We start from the raw sequence: 19,887 nt of genomic DNA, 5'->3' as shown, positions 1-19,887 counted from the left end.
AACATTAATTAATATTTTTGTCTAATTTCTTCACATTTTCATCACGTCATCTCTATATTTTTTATAATTCAAAATTTCAATTCGAGTTAGAAGCTTTTTGCTATTTCATTGTATGAAAGCCTGGGTACTTCAGCTTATGACCTTCACGCTACCGTTTCCTGGTTTTTATTTTACACGCATAAATGGATTCCATATCAAGTAGGTACCTATCAATTTAGTGATAGCGAATATTCATTTTACGCTGAAAGCCCAAAAATCCGTGACGTGACTTATCTGTAATTAGATAATATATTTTCGCACCCACTTCCTACTAAAATGTTAGCTGGATACTTATCCGCATAGAGTTTATTTTTGTAATATTTTTGGGAACCCGCGGGATATTCCCCAAAACCATGACCACTTCCTACTGCTAGTATTTTGCGTACCATGTGTGTTGTTAACTGATTCGGGAAACTTTTTTATAGAATAGTTTATAATTATGTATTCTTAAAATTTTCTCGATTTACATTAATAGCCGAAAAAGATGGTACGTATAATTTGGAATTTATGTGAATTTAGTGAAGTTCACTTTAAAATAAAATAACTGATACCGGCAAATATTTATATCCAAGCGTATAAATGAATTAGTTTATGTTCATCTTATAGAGTCAAGTCAACCGACAATATTTGAAACACTTTAGAGTCAATTAAGTATATTATAATAATAATATTATCTTCAGGATGGTATCTAATATTATGTTAATGACAGAAATACCGACCTAACGGTCTTCATAATTTTAGTAATCAACCATTAAATACCACTAATTTAATAAAAACCTTGTACCTTTTGGCTGGAAAAACCAAAACCAATTCCTTCCATTTAAATGGATTCAAAACAAAATTCAAGTCTTCTAACTTTTGTACAATCCCTAACTAACCAATTAGTTGAAAAGCCTAAAGCACCGCAGAATCTGTGACAGAACCGTAAGCTCCCTTTGTTCTATAACGGGAACTGTTTTGAGGAGTTGTTTGACCTTATCCGTTGTGCCAAAAATTCTCTCCATGCCTCTGCTTGATGATGAAGAGGATTTACATGGTTGCAAGGCAAGCGAAGGCCACGAGGAGGCACATGTGGTACGATGAGGTACGACATCAGACCTCTTCTATGCAGGTTGCGAAGCTCAAGTAACCAGCATTACTTACTGAGACCAACGCAGCAGTTAGCGCAGATGTTGTTGACGAGCAGCAGGATCTGCATGGTTGCGAGGAAAGCGAAGGCCATGAAGAGGCACATGAGGTATGTCATCAGAACTCTTCCGTGAAGGTTGCGAAGCTCAAGTAACCAGCATTACTTACTGAGACCAACGCAGCAGTTAGCGCAGATGTTGTTGACGAGCAGCAGGATCTACATGGTTGCGAGGAAAGCGAAGGCCACGAAGAGGCACATGAGGTATGTCATCAGAACTCTTCCGTGAAGGTTGCGAAGCTCAAGTAACCAGCATTACTTACTGAGACCAACGCAGCAGTTAGCGCAGATGTTGTTGACGAGCAGCAGGATCTGCATGGTTGCGAGGAAAGCGAAGGCCACGAAGAGGCACATGAGGTATGTCATCAGAACTCTTCCGTGAAGGTTGCGAAGCTCAAGTAACCAGCATTACTTACTGAGACCAACGCAGCAGTTAGCGCAGATGTTGTTGACGAGCAGCAGGATCTGCATGGTTGCGAGGAAAGCGAAGGCCACGAAGAGGCACATGAGGTATGTCATCAGAACTCTTCCGTGAAGGTTGCGAAGCTCAAGTAACCAGCATTACTTACTGAGACCAACGCAGCAGTTAGCGCAGATGTTGTTGACGAGCAGCAGGATCTGCATGGTCGCGAGGAAAGCGAAGGCCACGAAGAGGCACATGAGGTATGTCATCAGAACTCTTCCGTGAAGGTTGCGAAGCTCAAGTAACCAGCATTACTTACTGAGACCAACGCAGCAGTTAGCGCAGATGTTGTTGACGAGCAGCAGGATCTGCATGGTTGCGAGGAAAGCGAAGGCCACGAAGAGGCACATGAGGTATGTCATCAGAACTCTTCCGTGAAGGTTGCGAAGCTCAAGTAACCAGCATTACTTACTGAGACCAACGCAGCAGTTAGCGCAGATGTTGTTGACGAGCAGCAGGATCTGCATGGTTGCGAGGAAAGCGAAGGCCACGAAGAGGCACATGAGGTATGTCATCAGAACTCTTCCGTGAAGGTTGCGAAGCTCAAGTAACCAGCATTACTTACTGAGAGCAACGCAGCAGTTAGCGCAGATGTTGTTGACGAGCAGCAGGATCTGCATGGTCGCGAGGAAAGCGATGGCCACGAAGAGGCACATGAGGTACGTCATCAGAACTCTTCTATGCAGGTTGCGAAGCTCAAGTAACCAGCAATACTTACTGAGACCAACGCAGCAGTTAGCGCAGATGTTGTTGACGAGCAGCAGGATCTGCATGGTCGCGAGGAAAGCGAAGGCCACGAAGAGGCACATGAGGTACGTCATCAGAACTCTTCCGTGAAGGTTGCGAAGCTCAGGTAACCAGCCGTACACCCCCACAGTGGCGAGGATGAACACGCACGAGATTAGCATACCTTTGGACAACAGGAAGTGCCTCATTAGTAAGAATTTATACAGTTTTAAACAGTAAAAAAAGCTATTATGTATTGTATTAATAATTTGTATAATCACTGAATTAAATCTATAAAACAGGTATATTCCAAACGAAAATTGTGGTCTAAAAAGCTATCATTTCAAACATGACACTGGTCACCAGCAGAAATCTAAGTTCTCAATAGAACTCAGCCGCAGTATCATGTTAATTCATGTTGAATACATCCTTATAAAACAAATTACGGGCGTTTGGGACCGAGATAGCTTGCATCCTGGAGACGGACATAGGCTATTTTTTATCCCGGAAATCAAAGAGTTCTCACGGGATTTCTGAGTACTTGATGAATGATCGTTGAAAATAGTAAAGAAGTAAAGACAGTTGGCTAAATGTTCAAAACGCTCTTTGAATCAAGAGTCTTTTAATTCGCAAAGAAGATAAAGAGTCCGTTTAAAAACTAATAATTTCAGCTTAAGTAACAGCTGGTTCAATATTATTGAATGCACTCGTTTCTTCATAAAATGATGTAGTTTATTAGCCTTTCCTGTAGAGGTGTTACTTTGTCAGATACATTTATAGCTTTCTTTCGTACGAGCTCGTAAAGTGTGATGTTAATTAATTGCTACATTAATGTCATATTAAATGAAATGAGTTGAATAAAGCTAAGCTTATTTATGACCTTTTACTTCTATAAGAAAAATGTTGTAAAGACATTATTGCCAATTTCCATTTACCTATTGCCTAATACTAATGGCTCAATACAAAAATCGGGGAGTTTACCAACATTTTTTATTTCTAAAATATGCTTCTGATTACCATACGTAATAATTTGTTTTTTATAGTTTCTTGGAAATTGGAATTTACCAATTTGCGGTTCCCAAATTTCCGAGAGCTAATAATATCAATATTGAAAACCTGCTTTCGTATTCAAGTCTTGTGTAGTAAGTATTAGCATATTATTTATCCTGCCTGTCAATATTGTAATAAGAATTATTTTTCTACATCTGTTTTGATCTACGAATGGTAAATTATTTTAATTAATTAATTCGGAAGTTTGACACTAAATATTAATATTATCACGCAGTTATTTTCTCTCGATGCGGCTCATAAGAGATTCATACAAAAATGATTTCTGTCACACGTTTTCATTTTTATTAGGAGAGTGCCAATATATAGCAGTGAAAATCTATAAATCTGTCGTAATTTCGTGATGATTACGAAAAAATGTGACGATACGCTGCATTTTATTACAGTTCTGCAAAGTAACCACCCACTCATTTAACAAATTAAAATATAATTTTGTAAATAAAAATGTAAATTTACTACCCTGATTTTGTTTATTTTATTAAGTATGTCCTTTTTTCATTCCTATATGTCCTTTTGTCATTTTTTCGTTCTCGGGTCGTGACACAATGAATTTGCCTGAAAATCAGCGCTCCAGTAGTCAAATACTGCAGCATTAGGCAGTAGCCCCTTTAGCTCATACATCATTTTGGTTTCTAGTCTAGTTTTAATTTTTGTAAATTTTACCAACTTCTGTAACTTTTTCCTTGTATTGTTCTGCGAGCTAAATAAGCTTTTATTTATTCTGTGATGTCGGTCAGAGACGTCAGAGATAAATATGTATAAGTTTTAAAATGACCACGTTATGTTTTTGGCAAAATATTTGGTCATAGTTTATGTGTGTAACAAAAATAGAATTAAATCCGGTTTGAGAAGTTTTTATACGAAACTGATGTTTTGCTATGATGATGCCAAATTAAAAGAATCAAGAACTATTAGGGATTACAGTTAGTTATTATACAGTGTGTTTATAATATGCCCGAATGTAGGTATATTCATGGAACTAGGAAACAGCTTAGCTTATTGGAGTATTCAGTGGTTATATTCTTTATTTTTAATGTAAAGACCAACAGGCCGAATTAAAAAGAGGGAAGGACATGGGTAGTTAAAAACCTGGAGACTGACATACCTAAATTACTTTTTATTCCAAAACTAGCTGATGCCCGCGACTTCGTTCGCGTGGACTTAGGTTTTTAAAAACCGGGAAAAATTTTCCGGGATAAAAAGTAGCCTATGTTACTCTCCGTCATTATTAGTGCGTGAAGGAAGGACAAATAAACAAACACACTTTCGCATTTATAATTATATTATAGTACCTATGATTCAAACAAAGAGTTCCTACGGGATTTCTAAAAAACCTTACAGGGTTAAATAAAAAATATCAGAAAGCTCTCGGCACGTAATTTTGGTCTACTACTTTTCAAAATTTCGTATTAATTCATTTCATACCAAAAACTGAATAAATTATGTTATTCCTGTAAAAAATACTTACATGACGCACTCAGGGAATAGTGCTGCTTCTCTACCGTCTCGGCCAAGCATATCAAGGCGTCGAAGCTAGTCGTCTGCGTGCCATCCTGGTCCTCCAATATGAATGTGTCCACGCAGTACTTGTCTGGAGTCGACAGCGTCCATGGTGGGATGTTGTGTTTCATTTCCGTGTAAAGCTTCCCATCCTGAAACAAATCATCATCATCATCATCATCATCACAACCCATCGTCAGCTCACTACTAAGTACAAGTCTCCTTTTAGAATCAGAAGAGTTTAGGTCGTAGTCCATCAAACTCGCTAAGTGTGAATTGGCAGACTTCACACACAAATTATGCAAACATTATGGAAAATTCTGTTGGATGTCTTAATATTTAGACTTACACAGTACTTGGTATATAGATAATATTATTATCTATATACCAAGTACTGTGTAAGTCTAAATTCTCTTTGGTCACGTATGGTCTCCAGCATAGACGTACAATTTTCGCTTCGGTCTCCAGTGTGTCAGCTTTGGGCTCTAGATCAATCTGTTATTAATTAAATTTATTTTATTACAAAGTAAGAAATTAAAAGTGCATTTTTTTCTTTTTCTGAACCGTGCTTCATATTTTCAGATTCAATGTTCAAGTTTCACTCCGGTCTGCCCAACAAACAACAAAATCTTATACATCTAGGTCAGTGGTTCCCAAAGTTGACTGGGCTACGACTCATCTGATTTAAGTTTACAAACTCGGGACCCACCTCTAGGAAATTTAAGCGTTAGCAATATTAATAAAGGACTTTTGAAATAACAAACTGTTTTTAATACAATCTTTTATTACTTAATTATATAAATTTAATGGGAAGGATGAAATTGTTTCCTATGTATCGCCATTACAGTTTTGACATCAACTTCAACTTTAGTTACTTTTAATCGCAGTGAGTTTGATAAGTCCAATTTATTTCGGTATTTAGTTTTAATGTTCACCATATTCGAAAACCCAGCCGCACATAAGTATGAGGTAGTAAAGGGGAGGAGGACTTTCATAGCTTCATCAAACAGGCATGGATGACTACCAGCAACCGTGAGCCAGAATTTCGTTAATTGCTTACGATTGAAACTATTTTTTTGTGACGAATCTTCTGATAAATCAATTAGTTCTTCACTTGCTTTTGTTGACATACCAGTTGACAGACTGACGACGCTCCGATCGCGCGTCGTCAGTCAAGTCAGTCGTCAGTCGCCCGCCGCCCGGCCGCTGGCTCGGACGGTTGGTACTATAGGCAGGGCCCACTCAATATTCGTTCGCGACCCACCAGTGGGTCGCGACCCATAGTTTGGGAAACCCTGATCTAGGTTTACAAGGCTTAGAACTATTTCTCCGACGGTACCTACTTGCCTATAAGTATTTTTTTAAATATTTAATTGTTTAAAACGCACATAATATTGTTTATAACTCCGAAAAGTTAGAGGTCTGAGATTGAAGCCCGGGCTCAGAATGAGAAGGACTTAAGCCATAGTCCATCAAGCTGGTCAAGTTTGATTTGGCAAACTTTCATTATGGAGAACTCTGGCATGCAGGTTTCCTCACGATGTTTTCGTTCACCAATATTAGGTATATTTAGGAGACTGATCAGTCACATCACTAAGCTATCCCTTCTTAGTGATTGGCTGTACGAGTACTTACTCGTATTTTATGAGCATTTTCAAGTTTGAACCAGCCATCAATATGATATTCTTTAGTTGCTATGACCATTGAAATTGAAATAGTTTATTATTTAATAATCTTTAACGATGTATTGTCTATTGTCTTCCTATATATTTAATTTTATCTATGTAGGCATTATGAGTTAAAAATTAAAAAAAAATCAAGTATTTAAATACAATGATATTTAATTTTCGTCTTCGGTTTCAATCGACCAGTTAAACTTTGATAGATCATTGTTTAGATCTTCTTATACATAATATAATATGCTGTAAAAATTCCTATTTGTGGTTACTGGTTTCGTATTCGTACACACATGCGTTCGCGCATCAATTGAGTTGAAACTTTTTACAGTTGTTATTGGCACTTGATAATAGTAGTCACACATCGACGTACAATTATAGCTGTATAATTCATAAGTACTAATATTATAAGTGAGTCAGTCTATCTGTCAGTCTATCTGCTAACTTTTCATGGCCCATCTGTTTAATCTATTTTGACAAAAGGTGCAGAGTTCCAGGGATGGACATACGGAGCAGGCTAAGTTCCCACTACATTCCTAAAAAAAAACAAAAACTCACGCAGATTAAGACGCAGGCATTAGTTTCTTATTTAATCTAGGTACCTACCTAAACAAATAACTTGACTATACACGGATGAAGTTACAGGATAAAGCTAGTCACAGTAATTTCAATGCTCTAATTATGGATTTTTTAGGTTATTTAATTTATGGTAGGTATTCAGAAATCAGGATTGATCTAACTTTGAAATTATAATCAACTTTAGATTTTCCTAGACTTAATTTCTGATTAACTAGCAGAACACGTGTTAATTTACATATAATGTTCTAAGAAAGGACAAGTAGGTTCACGCAGTTGAAATTAATTAAAGCTTAGTATATAAAATATACCGCCTGTGATCAGCTAGAGTTCCCGATTTCCCATAGGTACAGTGTGGTTTTTTTTAATTGGGACATTATGAGGAAATCCAAAAGCATAGAAGATACAGGAAAACTGTCTTAAGAACCTTTAGGTCTTTTTTAAGAAAACTATTCTGGCTTAGTCAATTTTTTGGTCAAGCGTGAGTTGTTCATAAAAATTAATGAAATTAGCTAAATGTTTTTTAAATGTCAATCGATTCAATATTATGTAAGGATCATTTCATTGTATCAAAAGAAGAAATCGGGACTGCAGAAGTTGGTCAAAAAGTAAACATTTTGGATTTCCCCGTACTGTCCTAGTTAAAAAAAACATACTGTATAATATATTATATACCATAATCTCGTTCTGCCTTTAGGTAGGTACTATACAGTCGCAACTTACATGAGAGAGTTGCGACGTTCTTTAGAGTTCTCGGAGCCTCTAGTGGGTTTCTACTCACATCGCGTTATGTGGGGTTTATACTTTATACGCCATCGAGTTATGTGGGGTTTATACCCCATCGGGTTATTGTGGGATTTATACCCCACATAACCCGATCTCTACTCATAGAGATCGGATATCTTAAGGGGAACCCCCGTCAAAAAAAGAAAAGGTATGCACTATGCGCGTTTCTGCATAATAAATAGGCAGAGCATTAGATGCAATGCCCTGACGGGGCTTCATGTTGTACCTAATATTGTATATTTTATGATGAAAGACATGAATGCAAATAAAGAATAAAGCTTTAGGTATGCCGAGTTGTACATCCCTTCTGGGTGGAGTCACAGATAAGCAACTTGTTTCATTAAGTCTGTAACACTTAGTGGATATTATAATATAAATATTAAAAGAATTTTTATTAAAATATATTATAAGCAAGAGATGAAAATCTTGCGTGTTTGCTTTACAAGTTAAAACCCTCTCTATGTCATCTTTCGTATTTCTTGCAAGTCACTTTTGTAATCTCGTAGAGCAGGACCATCGATGTATAACGACAGATAGGTAAATAAAATTACAATGATCTAAGTACTAGATACTCTACTGGTCTTGAATAAATTGCACTTAATTATTGTCTAGTGTAGGTACCTACCTACCTATTTACTCGTACAGTCATTACGTCCGTGAGTTCTAATGCAAACTAGTTAGAAATCATCAAGTCTTTGACAATCTCTCTGATGCCTCCTCTCAACCTCGCTGCCTCTGTAACAACAACACCTAACTTTTTGTCCTAAATATAAAGTGTAAGCAAAATCTAAGTGCGCTCTATAAATCTTAGCTTTGTGTACTTTGACTTTCCTCAGACTTCGCTTAAGTATAGTTAAAACGAAACATTTAAATGTCAGACATGAGACGCCTAGCTCCGTCTCGTTTTAACTCCAAATTTTTTTTTTTTTTTGAAAAGAATATTAGCCATGTTAAATGACTAATATTGCCCTTTCCTCTCCAACTAAGCGTCAGGCTTGTGCTAGGAGTAGGTACGACAATAGTGCAACGGGCGGGGTTTGAACCGTCGACCTTTTGGTTTTCAGTCCACTCCTTTAACGGTTGAGCTATTGAGGCTCTAAATTAAGTCTGAGCAAAGCCTAAGTGCTCTTTATAGATTTCAGCTACCGTGCGATCCATATTCAGGAAAAAAGATAGTTAAAAAAATCACTTACAGTTCTCAAATGGTACTCCTTAGTGAACTGGGAAACTCTGACGCGAACTTCGCCCGTGCAGTTCGGCCTTAAAATGTTGAAATGAAAGTATTCTAATGCATTTACATCTTCAAGATGCGAATACTCGTCCAAAACCGGAGGATTGAACGTGTCTTCAGATATCTTCACGCATTCTTTTATCCCGCGGTCGTATCCGTGTCCCAGCGGACAGCATTTCGTAGCGCAAATCTTTTTGTCACAAACACACCCTCTGATTGTATTCTTACTATCAGTGTAGTACTCAAACGTCTTATATTGTACCCCTTTATGATTGATAACACCATTTGGCATATGGACACCATCCGTTATGTCTAGACTGTTCGAATGGTCACACGTTTTCGACATAGTTTTTGACACGAGCGCGGTCAAAATGATCAGTCTTAGCATTTTGTTTGTTTTTTATAACTTTAACCTTGGTTTTTAGCTGTACGGCTTGTACGTTGTTACGGCTGTAACGCTGTCATCAGGCTGTGTAACGATTTTAAAATGAATAGTCTAAGAGATAAGGGTGGGGATTTCTATGAAACGAATAGGTACATAAAATAGAATTATTTTATCAACTTAGTTTAATTGATTATTTATGAAATAAATAATAATCAATGTTTGCGTTTCCTATTTTACCAATATTTTTCCTATAAACTTTTGGTACCTAGGTACTTTTTACGCACTAGGTAATTGTAATTACGAACAAAAAGTTATGTAGGCTGTAATTCGTTTTTGCTTAGGTGCAATTTTATGTCCAGTGTCATACCTACTAATTTTGTCTTCATAAGACACGATTAGAATAGCCGTTCTATAGGTAGATATGTATACAATTATTTAATTCAATGAAAGAAACTCCATCTTGGGTTGGTTGATTGATTTCAATCAAAATACAGGCAGTACCTATTAAAGTCTGACTAAGTAGATTAAAATTTTACTCTATAAAGCTCTTGGTCTAGTTAACGAATTCATAGCGATAAGGAATATTATTTGAATTATACCATGACATGGAATAGGTGGGTACCCCATCACTTTTGGCAATTTCATTAATGGTATTATGTCAACAACCCATTTACAAATTCGTAGTATTTAGCCATCTACCAACTATCTGCTATCAAGGAAATGCTTTTCATTTTAATATCTATTAATTAACTAGATATGAATTTCTATTTAAATATAGACTAGTAAATGGACCAAATAGTTTTCATATTCATGTAATATCATTTCGGTTTGTTAGTAAGTATAAATGTATACTATATTTTACGAAATACGTTTTCTTGGATCATTCTCTACCTAGCTGATCACCATCTCCAGCATAATCATCATCTCAACCCATCGCCAGCTCACTATTACCTATGTGTCTCCTCTCAGAAGAGAAGAGTTTAGGCCATAGTCCATCACGCTAGCCAATTGCGGATTAACAGACTTAACGCACCTTTGAGAACATAATGGAGAAAATTCTAAGGCATGCAGATTTCCTAACGAAGTTTTCCGTCACCGTTAAACTAAGTGACATTTAATTGCTTACCTAACAAGTGTAAATTAAAAATTTATAACACCCCAGGGTTACAGTAACTGGAAAAGAGCTGATAACTTTCAAACAGCTGAACCGATTTTCTTGGATTATAGCTAAGAACACTCTCGCTCAAGCCACCTTTCAAACGAAAAAAACTAAATTAAAATCGGTTCATTAGTTTAGGAGCTACGATGCCACAGACAGATACACAGATACACACGTCAAACTTATAAGACCCCTCTTTTTGGGTCGGGGGTTAATAAAACGCAGATAACTCCGAAGTGTTAGAGGTGCGTGCTTGGGATCGAAACCAATAATAATGTTGTTATTGATTTTTAAATATAATTTGTTTTTTTTTTAATAAAACTTAAAGCTAGCCTTATCTAATACTATGCAACTCATGCTCGCCTGGAATGGTGCCAAGAATACTGGCTGCATTTCCGCACTGCACAGCCAGTCTGATCCCATTAAAATCGCGGTGAAATGTCTCGTATTTTTTTATAACATCTTAATACCTATATTATTTGTAATTTTCATGATAAAGCTTCATCAACCCAACACTTCAATGAGATTTCGTTTAGGACCTAGTGAATAAAAATACATAATATTATCTAAAATTTCGTCACTGGCGGAAAAAGAAAGTGCGAACTCCGGGCGCGATAGTTATCAGAGACGCAGGTTCGAAAATACTGCCAGTTCTGCAATACATATCAAAAGATATGTATTTAAAAATATTTAATATTATAGTCTGTGTGTACACAGAAGACCTGTCCGTAACTTTCACGTACGCGCTCTACATTATAATAACTTAAGCTGTGCGCACATTAGCGGACTACGTCCTGCCTTATTGAATTATTGGCATAAGTAGATATCTTTATGATTGGAAAAATTGTACAATTCAATGATCCAAATTTTGACTAATTACTAATCGGTTCTAGTAATCAGTAATTGATTTAATCAATAATATGTAATTACTTTCTCTAATTAGTCTGCGAATCAGCAATGAATTTCTAATTTGACTCACAAATTAGCGACCAAATCACTTAACTACATACGAGTGTCTAATCTGAATAGGCTTGTTTACAATCAATGATTTTTGTGTACGATCAATGATTACAATGTTATTTTTTATCATTTTAAGCCTTATCCTAAAGACATAGCCTTCGCTGTAAAGTGTAAACCATCAAAAAATATAAATAGCGAGCAAATGGGTTAGGAAGTCCAATACAAGCAACTACGGCCAACCAGAGGTCTGCTGTAAAGTTTAAAAGCACAGACAGAAAGCATACCTATTAAAATTTTGAAAAATATTTTTTCAGGCGAGGTATACGTTCTCCTGGATATAAAGAATGAGTCGATTTTTTTTGGCTTATCCTTCGAGTACTAACTAATTCGTTAAATACCTAGGTATTTTAAAATCATTATTAGATTCATAGAACGTTTCATAGAACATTAGAAAGAAATGCTACCGTTTAACAGGGCTCTCTCCGTCACTCGCTTCATACAATCGTAGTTCCAATTTCATTTGAATATTAAGCAACCAAAGCCCATGAAATTTCGCAGACATATTTTAGAAATTAATATCTGTGTCTGTGGTGATTTAGATTTTCCTAAAAATATGTAGTTTTAAAATTACAGGGGCTCAAAGATTTGTATGTGAATTTTTAAGACCGCGTAACTTTGAAACCGAATATATTAACAGAAATCTGGAAAACCACAGACATAGATAGGTATTAGTTTCTAGATTTTATTATTATTAAGCCTTATTTATTTATTCCTTATCTTACAAATTTTTCCTCATGTATAATCTTAACTATTACAAATTTAGTTTCTTAACCTAATTAATGTTAGTATAATATGCTAGTGTTAGTCTATATACATTTATTTTATCGATAAGGATCCCTCATTGGGTATAGGCCTCCCCCAGTTTCTGCCATTTAACTCTATCCTTTGCATTTTTTATCCAGTTTTTACCCGCTATGGGTATTAAATCGTCACACCAGCGTGACCTTGGTCTTCCCACTCGTCTTTTTCCTGCAGGACCAGGCCATGTTGTAGTTGCGAGTGTCCATCTTTGATCAGTCGTTCTAGCAAGGTGTCCTGTCCATCTCCATTTCAACTGTAATGCTCGTTGCAATGCATCGGTCAGTTTTCTAATCGGTCCTCCTCCAACACGGTTGGTCACCGCGGAGGAGTATGACCCAAACCCCCCAGTTTCATCTAGTTTCTAGATATGTCTGCAAAATTTCATGGACTTTGGTTGCTTAATATTCAAATGAAATTGGAACTACGTTTGTATGAAGCGAGAGACGGAGAGACCCCTCTTACGGAATTCCACTTTGTGGGTGTCCTAACACGCTATTGACTAGTTTTCTTCAACACATCTGTTCAGTAATGGAACCTAAGTTTCAACCAAATAATTTCGGGGAAAACACGAGTCATTGATTCACAAATTCGTATTTTGATCTACGAGTATCGAAGTGCTTGGAAAAATTGATGAAAACTATATATTGATGTAAATATATTATTTTCTGTAATTTTATGTCCGTATACTGATTTATAAATTTAATTAGACCTATCTCAATACTCAACCATGTTAATGTGACACCACCTTTATTCTTACTAGTTTCCTACCTATGTTTTCCCCAGACGTCTTGCTAAACGCTTGCTTGCGGTCGCTAAGAAACTGGTTTCGGTCGGGTTTTACCTTAACAATTATTTTATATTTACGTACACTTATCGATAATAATAATTTAATTAAAGTCTTTTAAAAGTCCCTTAAGGATCTTTAAACTCTCCTGGACACTGGGAAGTGACCGGTATATTTAGAAGAAGGGATAGATGCTCTGTAGTCTGTACCACAATTCGTTGAAATAGGCATTCAGTAGTAGGTAAAGAAGTGAGAAACAAACAAAACAACGCAAACTGACACATACTTGTAAATAGAGGTAGAAAAGATTTCAGAAACTCAGAACCAATTTCGGTTCTGGAGATTTTCTTTAACCTAACAAACTTAACTTCAAAAAATTAAGAAAATTTTATTCAGGTTACTTAATATTTTTTTTAAAGGTTCACCCAATTATCTACCTAGTAAGTATTGTAGGTATACTAGGTGACATGTTAATTTTTAACCCCCGACCCACAAAGAGGGCTGTTATAAGTTTGGCGTGTATATCTGTCTGTGGCATCGTAGCTCCTAAACCAATGAACGGATTTTAATTTAGTTTTTTTGTTTGAAAGGTTGCTTGATCGAGAGTGTATTAGCTATAATCCAAGAAAATCGGTTCAGCCGTTTGAAAATTATCAGCTCTTTTCTAGTTACTGTAACCTTCACTTGTCGGGGGTGTTACTTAATTTACACTTGTTGAATTTATGAAGTGCTAACGAAGGACGAAGGTTTCACATAGGTAAGTATTTTATCTCATGAATGTGAAGTAGCAACTGATTTGTTAAACAATGATTCATCAATCATCGCTGATTTAATTAAGTGTACTACGTTTTTACTTAATTCCTTACAAAACAGGAGTACCTAGAATTTATCTACCCATGGTTATCTTAGAATGGTTTTAGACATAAACCTAATATTATTATACCTATTGTTAGTGATCGATTACGTTAATATTGATTAAAGACATACCTATCTCTAATTTCACTGTTTGTATACAAAATTGAAGAATAAATAACATTCCTAATTTTACGAAATACCTAATAAACGATGCTATCCGAAATTAATAATAATATAAGTGACCTTAAAAAACAGGTTTCATCCAAAGTGCATTCACATTTCAAGCAAGAAAATTTTACGTGATCAACATACAAAAGGATTTTAAGGAAGTTAAAAAAGTTACACAGAATAATACAGCCGCGACAAAATATACCGATTATTTTAACACACCACTTCACACATGAAAATTCCGAAAAATCACTTTTCCGATTAAATAAGATTACCTACGATTTACGATAGTTAAGAGGGCTCTCTCCGTCACTCGTTTCATACAATCGTAGTTCCAATTTCATTTGAATATTAAGCAACCAAAGTCCATGAAATTTTGCAGACATATTCTAGAAACTAATATCTATGTCTGTGGTTTTCCAGATTTCTGTTAAAATATTCGGTTTCAAAGTTACGCGGTCTTAAAAATTTTCATACAAATCTTTGAGCCCCTGTAATTTTAAAACTACATATTTATAGAAAAATCTAAAACACCACAGACACAGATATTAGTTTCTACAATATGTCTGCAAAATTTCATGGACTTTGGTTGCTTAATATTCAAATGAAATTGGAACTACGATTGTATGAAACGAGTGGAAACGAGTGACGGAGAGAGCCCTGTTAAAGTTTACGGAAACGCTCTAACCCGTACGTACACATACAAGTTAACGTGGCGAGATCAGAATCGCAACTGAGTGGTGCCTTTATCTACTGACTGACTGATGAAAATGATTGTGTAGTGTGTAGTGTAGACGAGTTTTTTTGACATCTACGTAATTGATTACCACTACTGACCTTCTACTAAAACTAATACGCTAGACTTGCGATTGCCGAAGCAATTTGATTTGCGTTGATAGCAGCAGTTGAGCATCATTTGAGTGTCATCATCATCATCATCATCGATAGACGTCCATTGCCGGACATAGGTCTCTTGTAGGAACTTCCACATGCCACGGTCTTGTATTGCCGGACATAGGTCTCTTGTAGGGACTTCCACACTCCACGGTCTTGTGCCGCCTGAATCCAGCGGCTCCCTGTAACTTGTCTGATGTCGTCCGTCCACCTAGTGGGAGGTCTTCCAACGCTGCGCTTTTCGGTGTAAGGTCGCCATTCCAGCACTGTGGAACCCCAACGTCTTCGGTTTTTCTAACTATGTGTCCTGCCCATTGCCACTTCAGCTTCACCACCCGTTGAACTATTTCGGTTACTTCAGTCTCCTACGTTTGAGCGTACTCAGAATTACAAATGTTAGTGATGTCTGATGGGACATCAGTCTACATAGTGTCAATGCGCAGACACAAAGTGCTAATTTTAATTCCCGGTACGCTAGGTGGGACGCTTTTGTATGGCATGCCTTTTCCAGCGTACGTGTATAAGTCCATTTCTGTGATTGCCAGTAAACAGTGGCCATGATGGATAGACGTCTACGAAAACCCTAATATCTGATACCTATTAGGCAGCCTAATTGTTCTCGACAGTTTTTATGGGTTCTTTAATAAACTGGGCAATAAATAACGATTAAGCGAGAAGAAGGGCGAAATGCTTATCAAATATAATGTGTAAATAAAGCCGTATTAGCCTAGTGGTTAAAACGTCCACCTATTTGGGAGGTCGAGGGTTCGATTATGAGCACTAACTATTCGATTAAGTACCTAATATCTATGTACATTTGAAGGGTACTCATTTCGTAGTAGTAGATTCAAGTGACCACGTTTGTTCCATGAACGAAATTCGGATTGAATTTCAAGATCTTTTTCAGTAACCGTAAGTAAGATAAAGCGCGCTCCCTCTTAGACTGCATCATCACTTGTTATACAATTAAAAAGAGCTTGACTGGCAAAATATCTTACTATGTGAACAATATTGTATGTTATGAGTTCCATGAGTGTTATTTAATACGTACCTGCTTCCGTTGAAAAATTCCATGAATTCATTAATGAGGTAAATGGAAAAAACTGTTCTTAATTTACGTAATTTCCACGTTTGCCAGGTAAAAGATTACCCATATTAATTTTGGGTTTTATGCAGCAATTAATATTATGTAGTTTATTTTCTACATATTTTAGAAAGAAAGAAAGAAAAAAAAGTGTTTATTTGGCACCACAAAAATAAGATAATAATATACATATAAGCTCGAAATAATATGAGATGACTTTATGTTGACTGTTTTGAAAATAATATAGGTAGGTATCTAACCCATATTTAATACCTAACCCATATACTACCCATAATAATATCTAACCCATATATAAGGGTCCCAAGGTGCTAGAATGGCGATCTCACACAGGAAAGAACAGCCTTAACAGGGCTCTCTCCGTCACTCGTTTCATACAATCGTAGTTCCAATTTAATTTGAATATTAAGCAACCAAAGTCCATGAAATTTTGCAGACATATTCTAGAAACTAATATCTATGTCTGTGGTTTTCCAGATTTCTGTTAAAATATTCGGTTTCAAAGTTACGCGGTCTTAAAAATTTACATACAAAGCTTTGAACCCCTGTAATTTTAAAACTACATATTTTTAGAAAAATCTAAAACACCACAGACACAGATATATAAGATATTTTAGAATAGGTATGCAAAATTTCATGGACTTTGGTTACTTAATATTCAAATGAAATTGGAACTACGTTTGTATGAAACGAGTGACGGAGAGAGCCCTCTTAAAAGACACCCACTAAGTGAACAGCCGGTGAACAGATGACATCAACGGGTCGCAGGGATGAATTCAGGCGGCACAATACATTGACCGTGGCGTGTACAAGTCCCTACAACTGACCTAGGTATGTCCAGCAATGGAAGTCAATCGATTGAAAATGATGATGATAATTATCTATCATCCTATTTTTCTCATCTTCATAATATGCAACACACCTGTACCTACGTCTTAAAAGGTTAAACGATTGAAAAGTAATCAAATAAAAATCAACCAAGTTATAATGAATTTTGATAAGGTCAATCGTTAATTAATTATTTTTCTTATCCGTCCCTACTTACCTAAGTATTTATGAGTACAACTTAGGTAGGTACCTACTACCTATATTATAAGTGCGAAAGTGTGTTTGTTTCTTGGTTTATTGGTTTGTTCGTGTATAACTGTATTTACTTAAGCATTAAATACTGAAAACAACCATTCATAAAGAAGTTTGTAAGCTGTGAATAAACTTTGTCAATGAAACCAAGTGTTCTAGTTCGGAAATGAAATAATATTTTATACACCCAAAATAATTATGTTGTTCTTAATTATTTATGGAACTCTAAAAGGGCGAGGCCCGACTCGCACTTGGCCGGTTTTTATAATACAGTGTATAATGTATATTTTATTATCATTGATTTACTGGTCGGTATGAGCTCTATGCATTATTTTTCACGGTCGAGAGAAGAGTGAAATTACATACTATTTATTACGCTGTAATTATTGTTATTGTTGACATCCTGCGTTGTAAACATTGTGTAAATGCTGAAAAAACATAAATATAGATATTGTGCTGAGTGTTCCGTCTTTTTATCCTGGAAAATGTAAGACTTAATACAAAATTTTCAAAATCTAAACCCACGCGGGTTCGCGGGCATTAGCTAGTATAATTTGATTCTTAAAGTTCTAATTTGACGGCCTCCTTGGCTCAGTGGTAAGTGCGGTGGTCTTATTAGTGGGAGTCCCGGGCCCAGTTCCCGGTAGGGGTTGAAAATTTAATGATTTCTAAATTTCTGGTCTAGCCTGATGGGAGGTTTCGGCCGTGGCTAGTTATCACCCTACCGGCAAAGTCATGCCGCCCAGCGACTTGCCGCTGCGGCATACAAACTTTCGCCTTTATTATATTAGTGTGATAAAAGCACTGCTTAGCCTAATATAATTAAAAATGCTCAATGTTCATTTTTCACGATTGCAATTTGTAGCCTGCCATTAAATAGGCACCTACTAATAAAGCTTTCCCAAGCTTTGGGGCCTATGAGGCATCACTTTTATCAACCTAATAAAATCTATAAAACTGACCCTAAAATCGAACTTGTCTACTCATAAGTCTGCATCATCTTAGCTTTATAATATAGGTGAAAATCACCAAAATATAAACCCGTTATCAGCAATCTATTATTATGTCGTTAAACCTCGAAGTAAGCTTAAAATAATTAAATATAGGTAAGATTAAATACTTACTCGACCAACACTATTTCAGAGGTAGGTATGAAATATGAATCCTACGAAAATAAATATGTTCCTATTATGTACCTACGCACTAAACCTATTTTATATTCATTAATTTAAAAGCGTACGCGGCCTTGGCGAAATATTGCTAATTAATCCCCAAAGAGTTGATGCTTGATAAAAATTATTAATTCTTTACCTACGTATAATTCCAATTTCCAAGTTAATAGGGCGTAATTGTCTTACGTTTAGGGATTTGGGGAAATTTTGCATGATTTTTACTTTACATAGATAAATAGGATCTTTTTAAGTTTTTAATGATATAGCACCAATCTATTCTGTGTTCTTATTCAGTTTCGAACAAAAAGGTTCAAAATAACTGAACAATATTAAAGTAACCTATTAATAATTTTACTATTTGAAAGAAGAAATTAAAATGTAAAAGGCTTATCGCCCTTTATGCGCTTTTCCACGGTAAGTATATCTAACCTATTTCTTCGTTTTCGCGAAAACCCCGAGCTTTAGTAAAAAAAAACGTGATTTCATTGTAACGGTAAGTTTTTAAAAAATAATTCAACGCCAGTAACGCCATCTAATGGTTATCCTTAAAGTCAAGAGAGTACAAGTTGCGCCATCTAGTAGCATCCCCAGAAACAATGACGAGAATTGAGGAGGCCCTGACTACCTTCTTACTTGAAATAATCTGTGTGCCATAGTTCTGTTAGCCCGTATCGCTAGATGTCACTTTCATATAAAATTGAAAACATAAAAATTAAATACCAGACTATTATTTTAAACACCAGAAAATTATTATTCATGAATTAATGAGCGTTTAACAATAATAAATTATTTATTAATCTCCGTAGGTATCTAATAGGTGCACTATACAAGTAGGTAATCAAATGCCTTTTAGTCTGTTATCAGCTTCATCTCAGCTGAATATTCATTTCAATTATAAGACATCAGTATAAGGATAAGTACTTCAAGTATTGAATTTGAATTGTTGAGTAATTTATTTAATTTGAATTTGTTGAATTCTAATTTATTGTCTACTATAATTGTATAACTATAATACTATACGATATTGGATATCTATTTAATTATTCTGACTAGGTAGGGGAAGAGAGGACAAGACGGGTGGCGGGCAAGACGGGGCCCCGGCTAGGCCAATGTAAATTTTGTACTAGTAAATAGGTTATTATGGTGCTCCTTTATCCTTTAGATCACGGAAACCCGCTCGTGACTCAGTACAATACCTACTTTATAATAACTAAAT

General features: G+C 35.9%; 1 protein-coding gene across 13 annotated transcripts in view; it reads right to left on the bottom strand.

Moving 5' to 3' along the window:
• The window catches only part of LOC123872276 (G-protein coupled receptor Mth2-like), a 38,612-nt gene that overhangs the window by 13,189 nt on the left and 5,536 nt on the right, over window positions 1-19,887 (bottom strand). For 3 of the 13 annotated variants that reach the window (XM_045916461.1, XM_045916470.1, XM_045916472.1), the window contains exons 1-4: window positions 14,499-14,712; window positions 9,214-9,720; window positions 4,951-5,134; window positions 2,407-2,598 (exon numbers count right to left, since the gene is read on the bottom strand). In XM_045916461.1, the coding sequence (XP_045772417.1) occupies window positions 2,407-2,598; window positions 4,951-5,134; window positions 9,214-9,639 (802 nt within the window). In that variant the 5' untranslated portion in view covers window positions 9,640-9,720; window positions 14,499-14,712. Of the gene's footprint in view, window positions 1-2,406; window positions 2,599-4,950; window positions 5,135-9,213; window positions 9,721-14,387; window positions 14,405-14,498; window positions 14,717-15,121; window positions 15,175-19,887 lie in introns of those variants that run through there. The other 10 variants (XM_045916458.1, XM_045916471.1, XM_045916460.1 and 7 more) reach the window with 8 other exon arrangements.

Source organism: Maniola jurtina, chromosome 15, assembly GCF_905333055.1.
Source record: "Maniola jurtina chromosome 15, ilManJurt1.1, whole genome shotgun sequence".
NCBI classification, from domain to species: Eukaryota; Metazoa; Arthropoda; class Insecta; order Lepidoptera; family Nymphalidae; genus Maniola; species Maniola jurtina.
The sequence above is the reverse complement of the archived record's forward strand: the minus strand, read 5'-3'. Positions and strand labels throughout refer to the sequence as shown.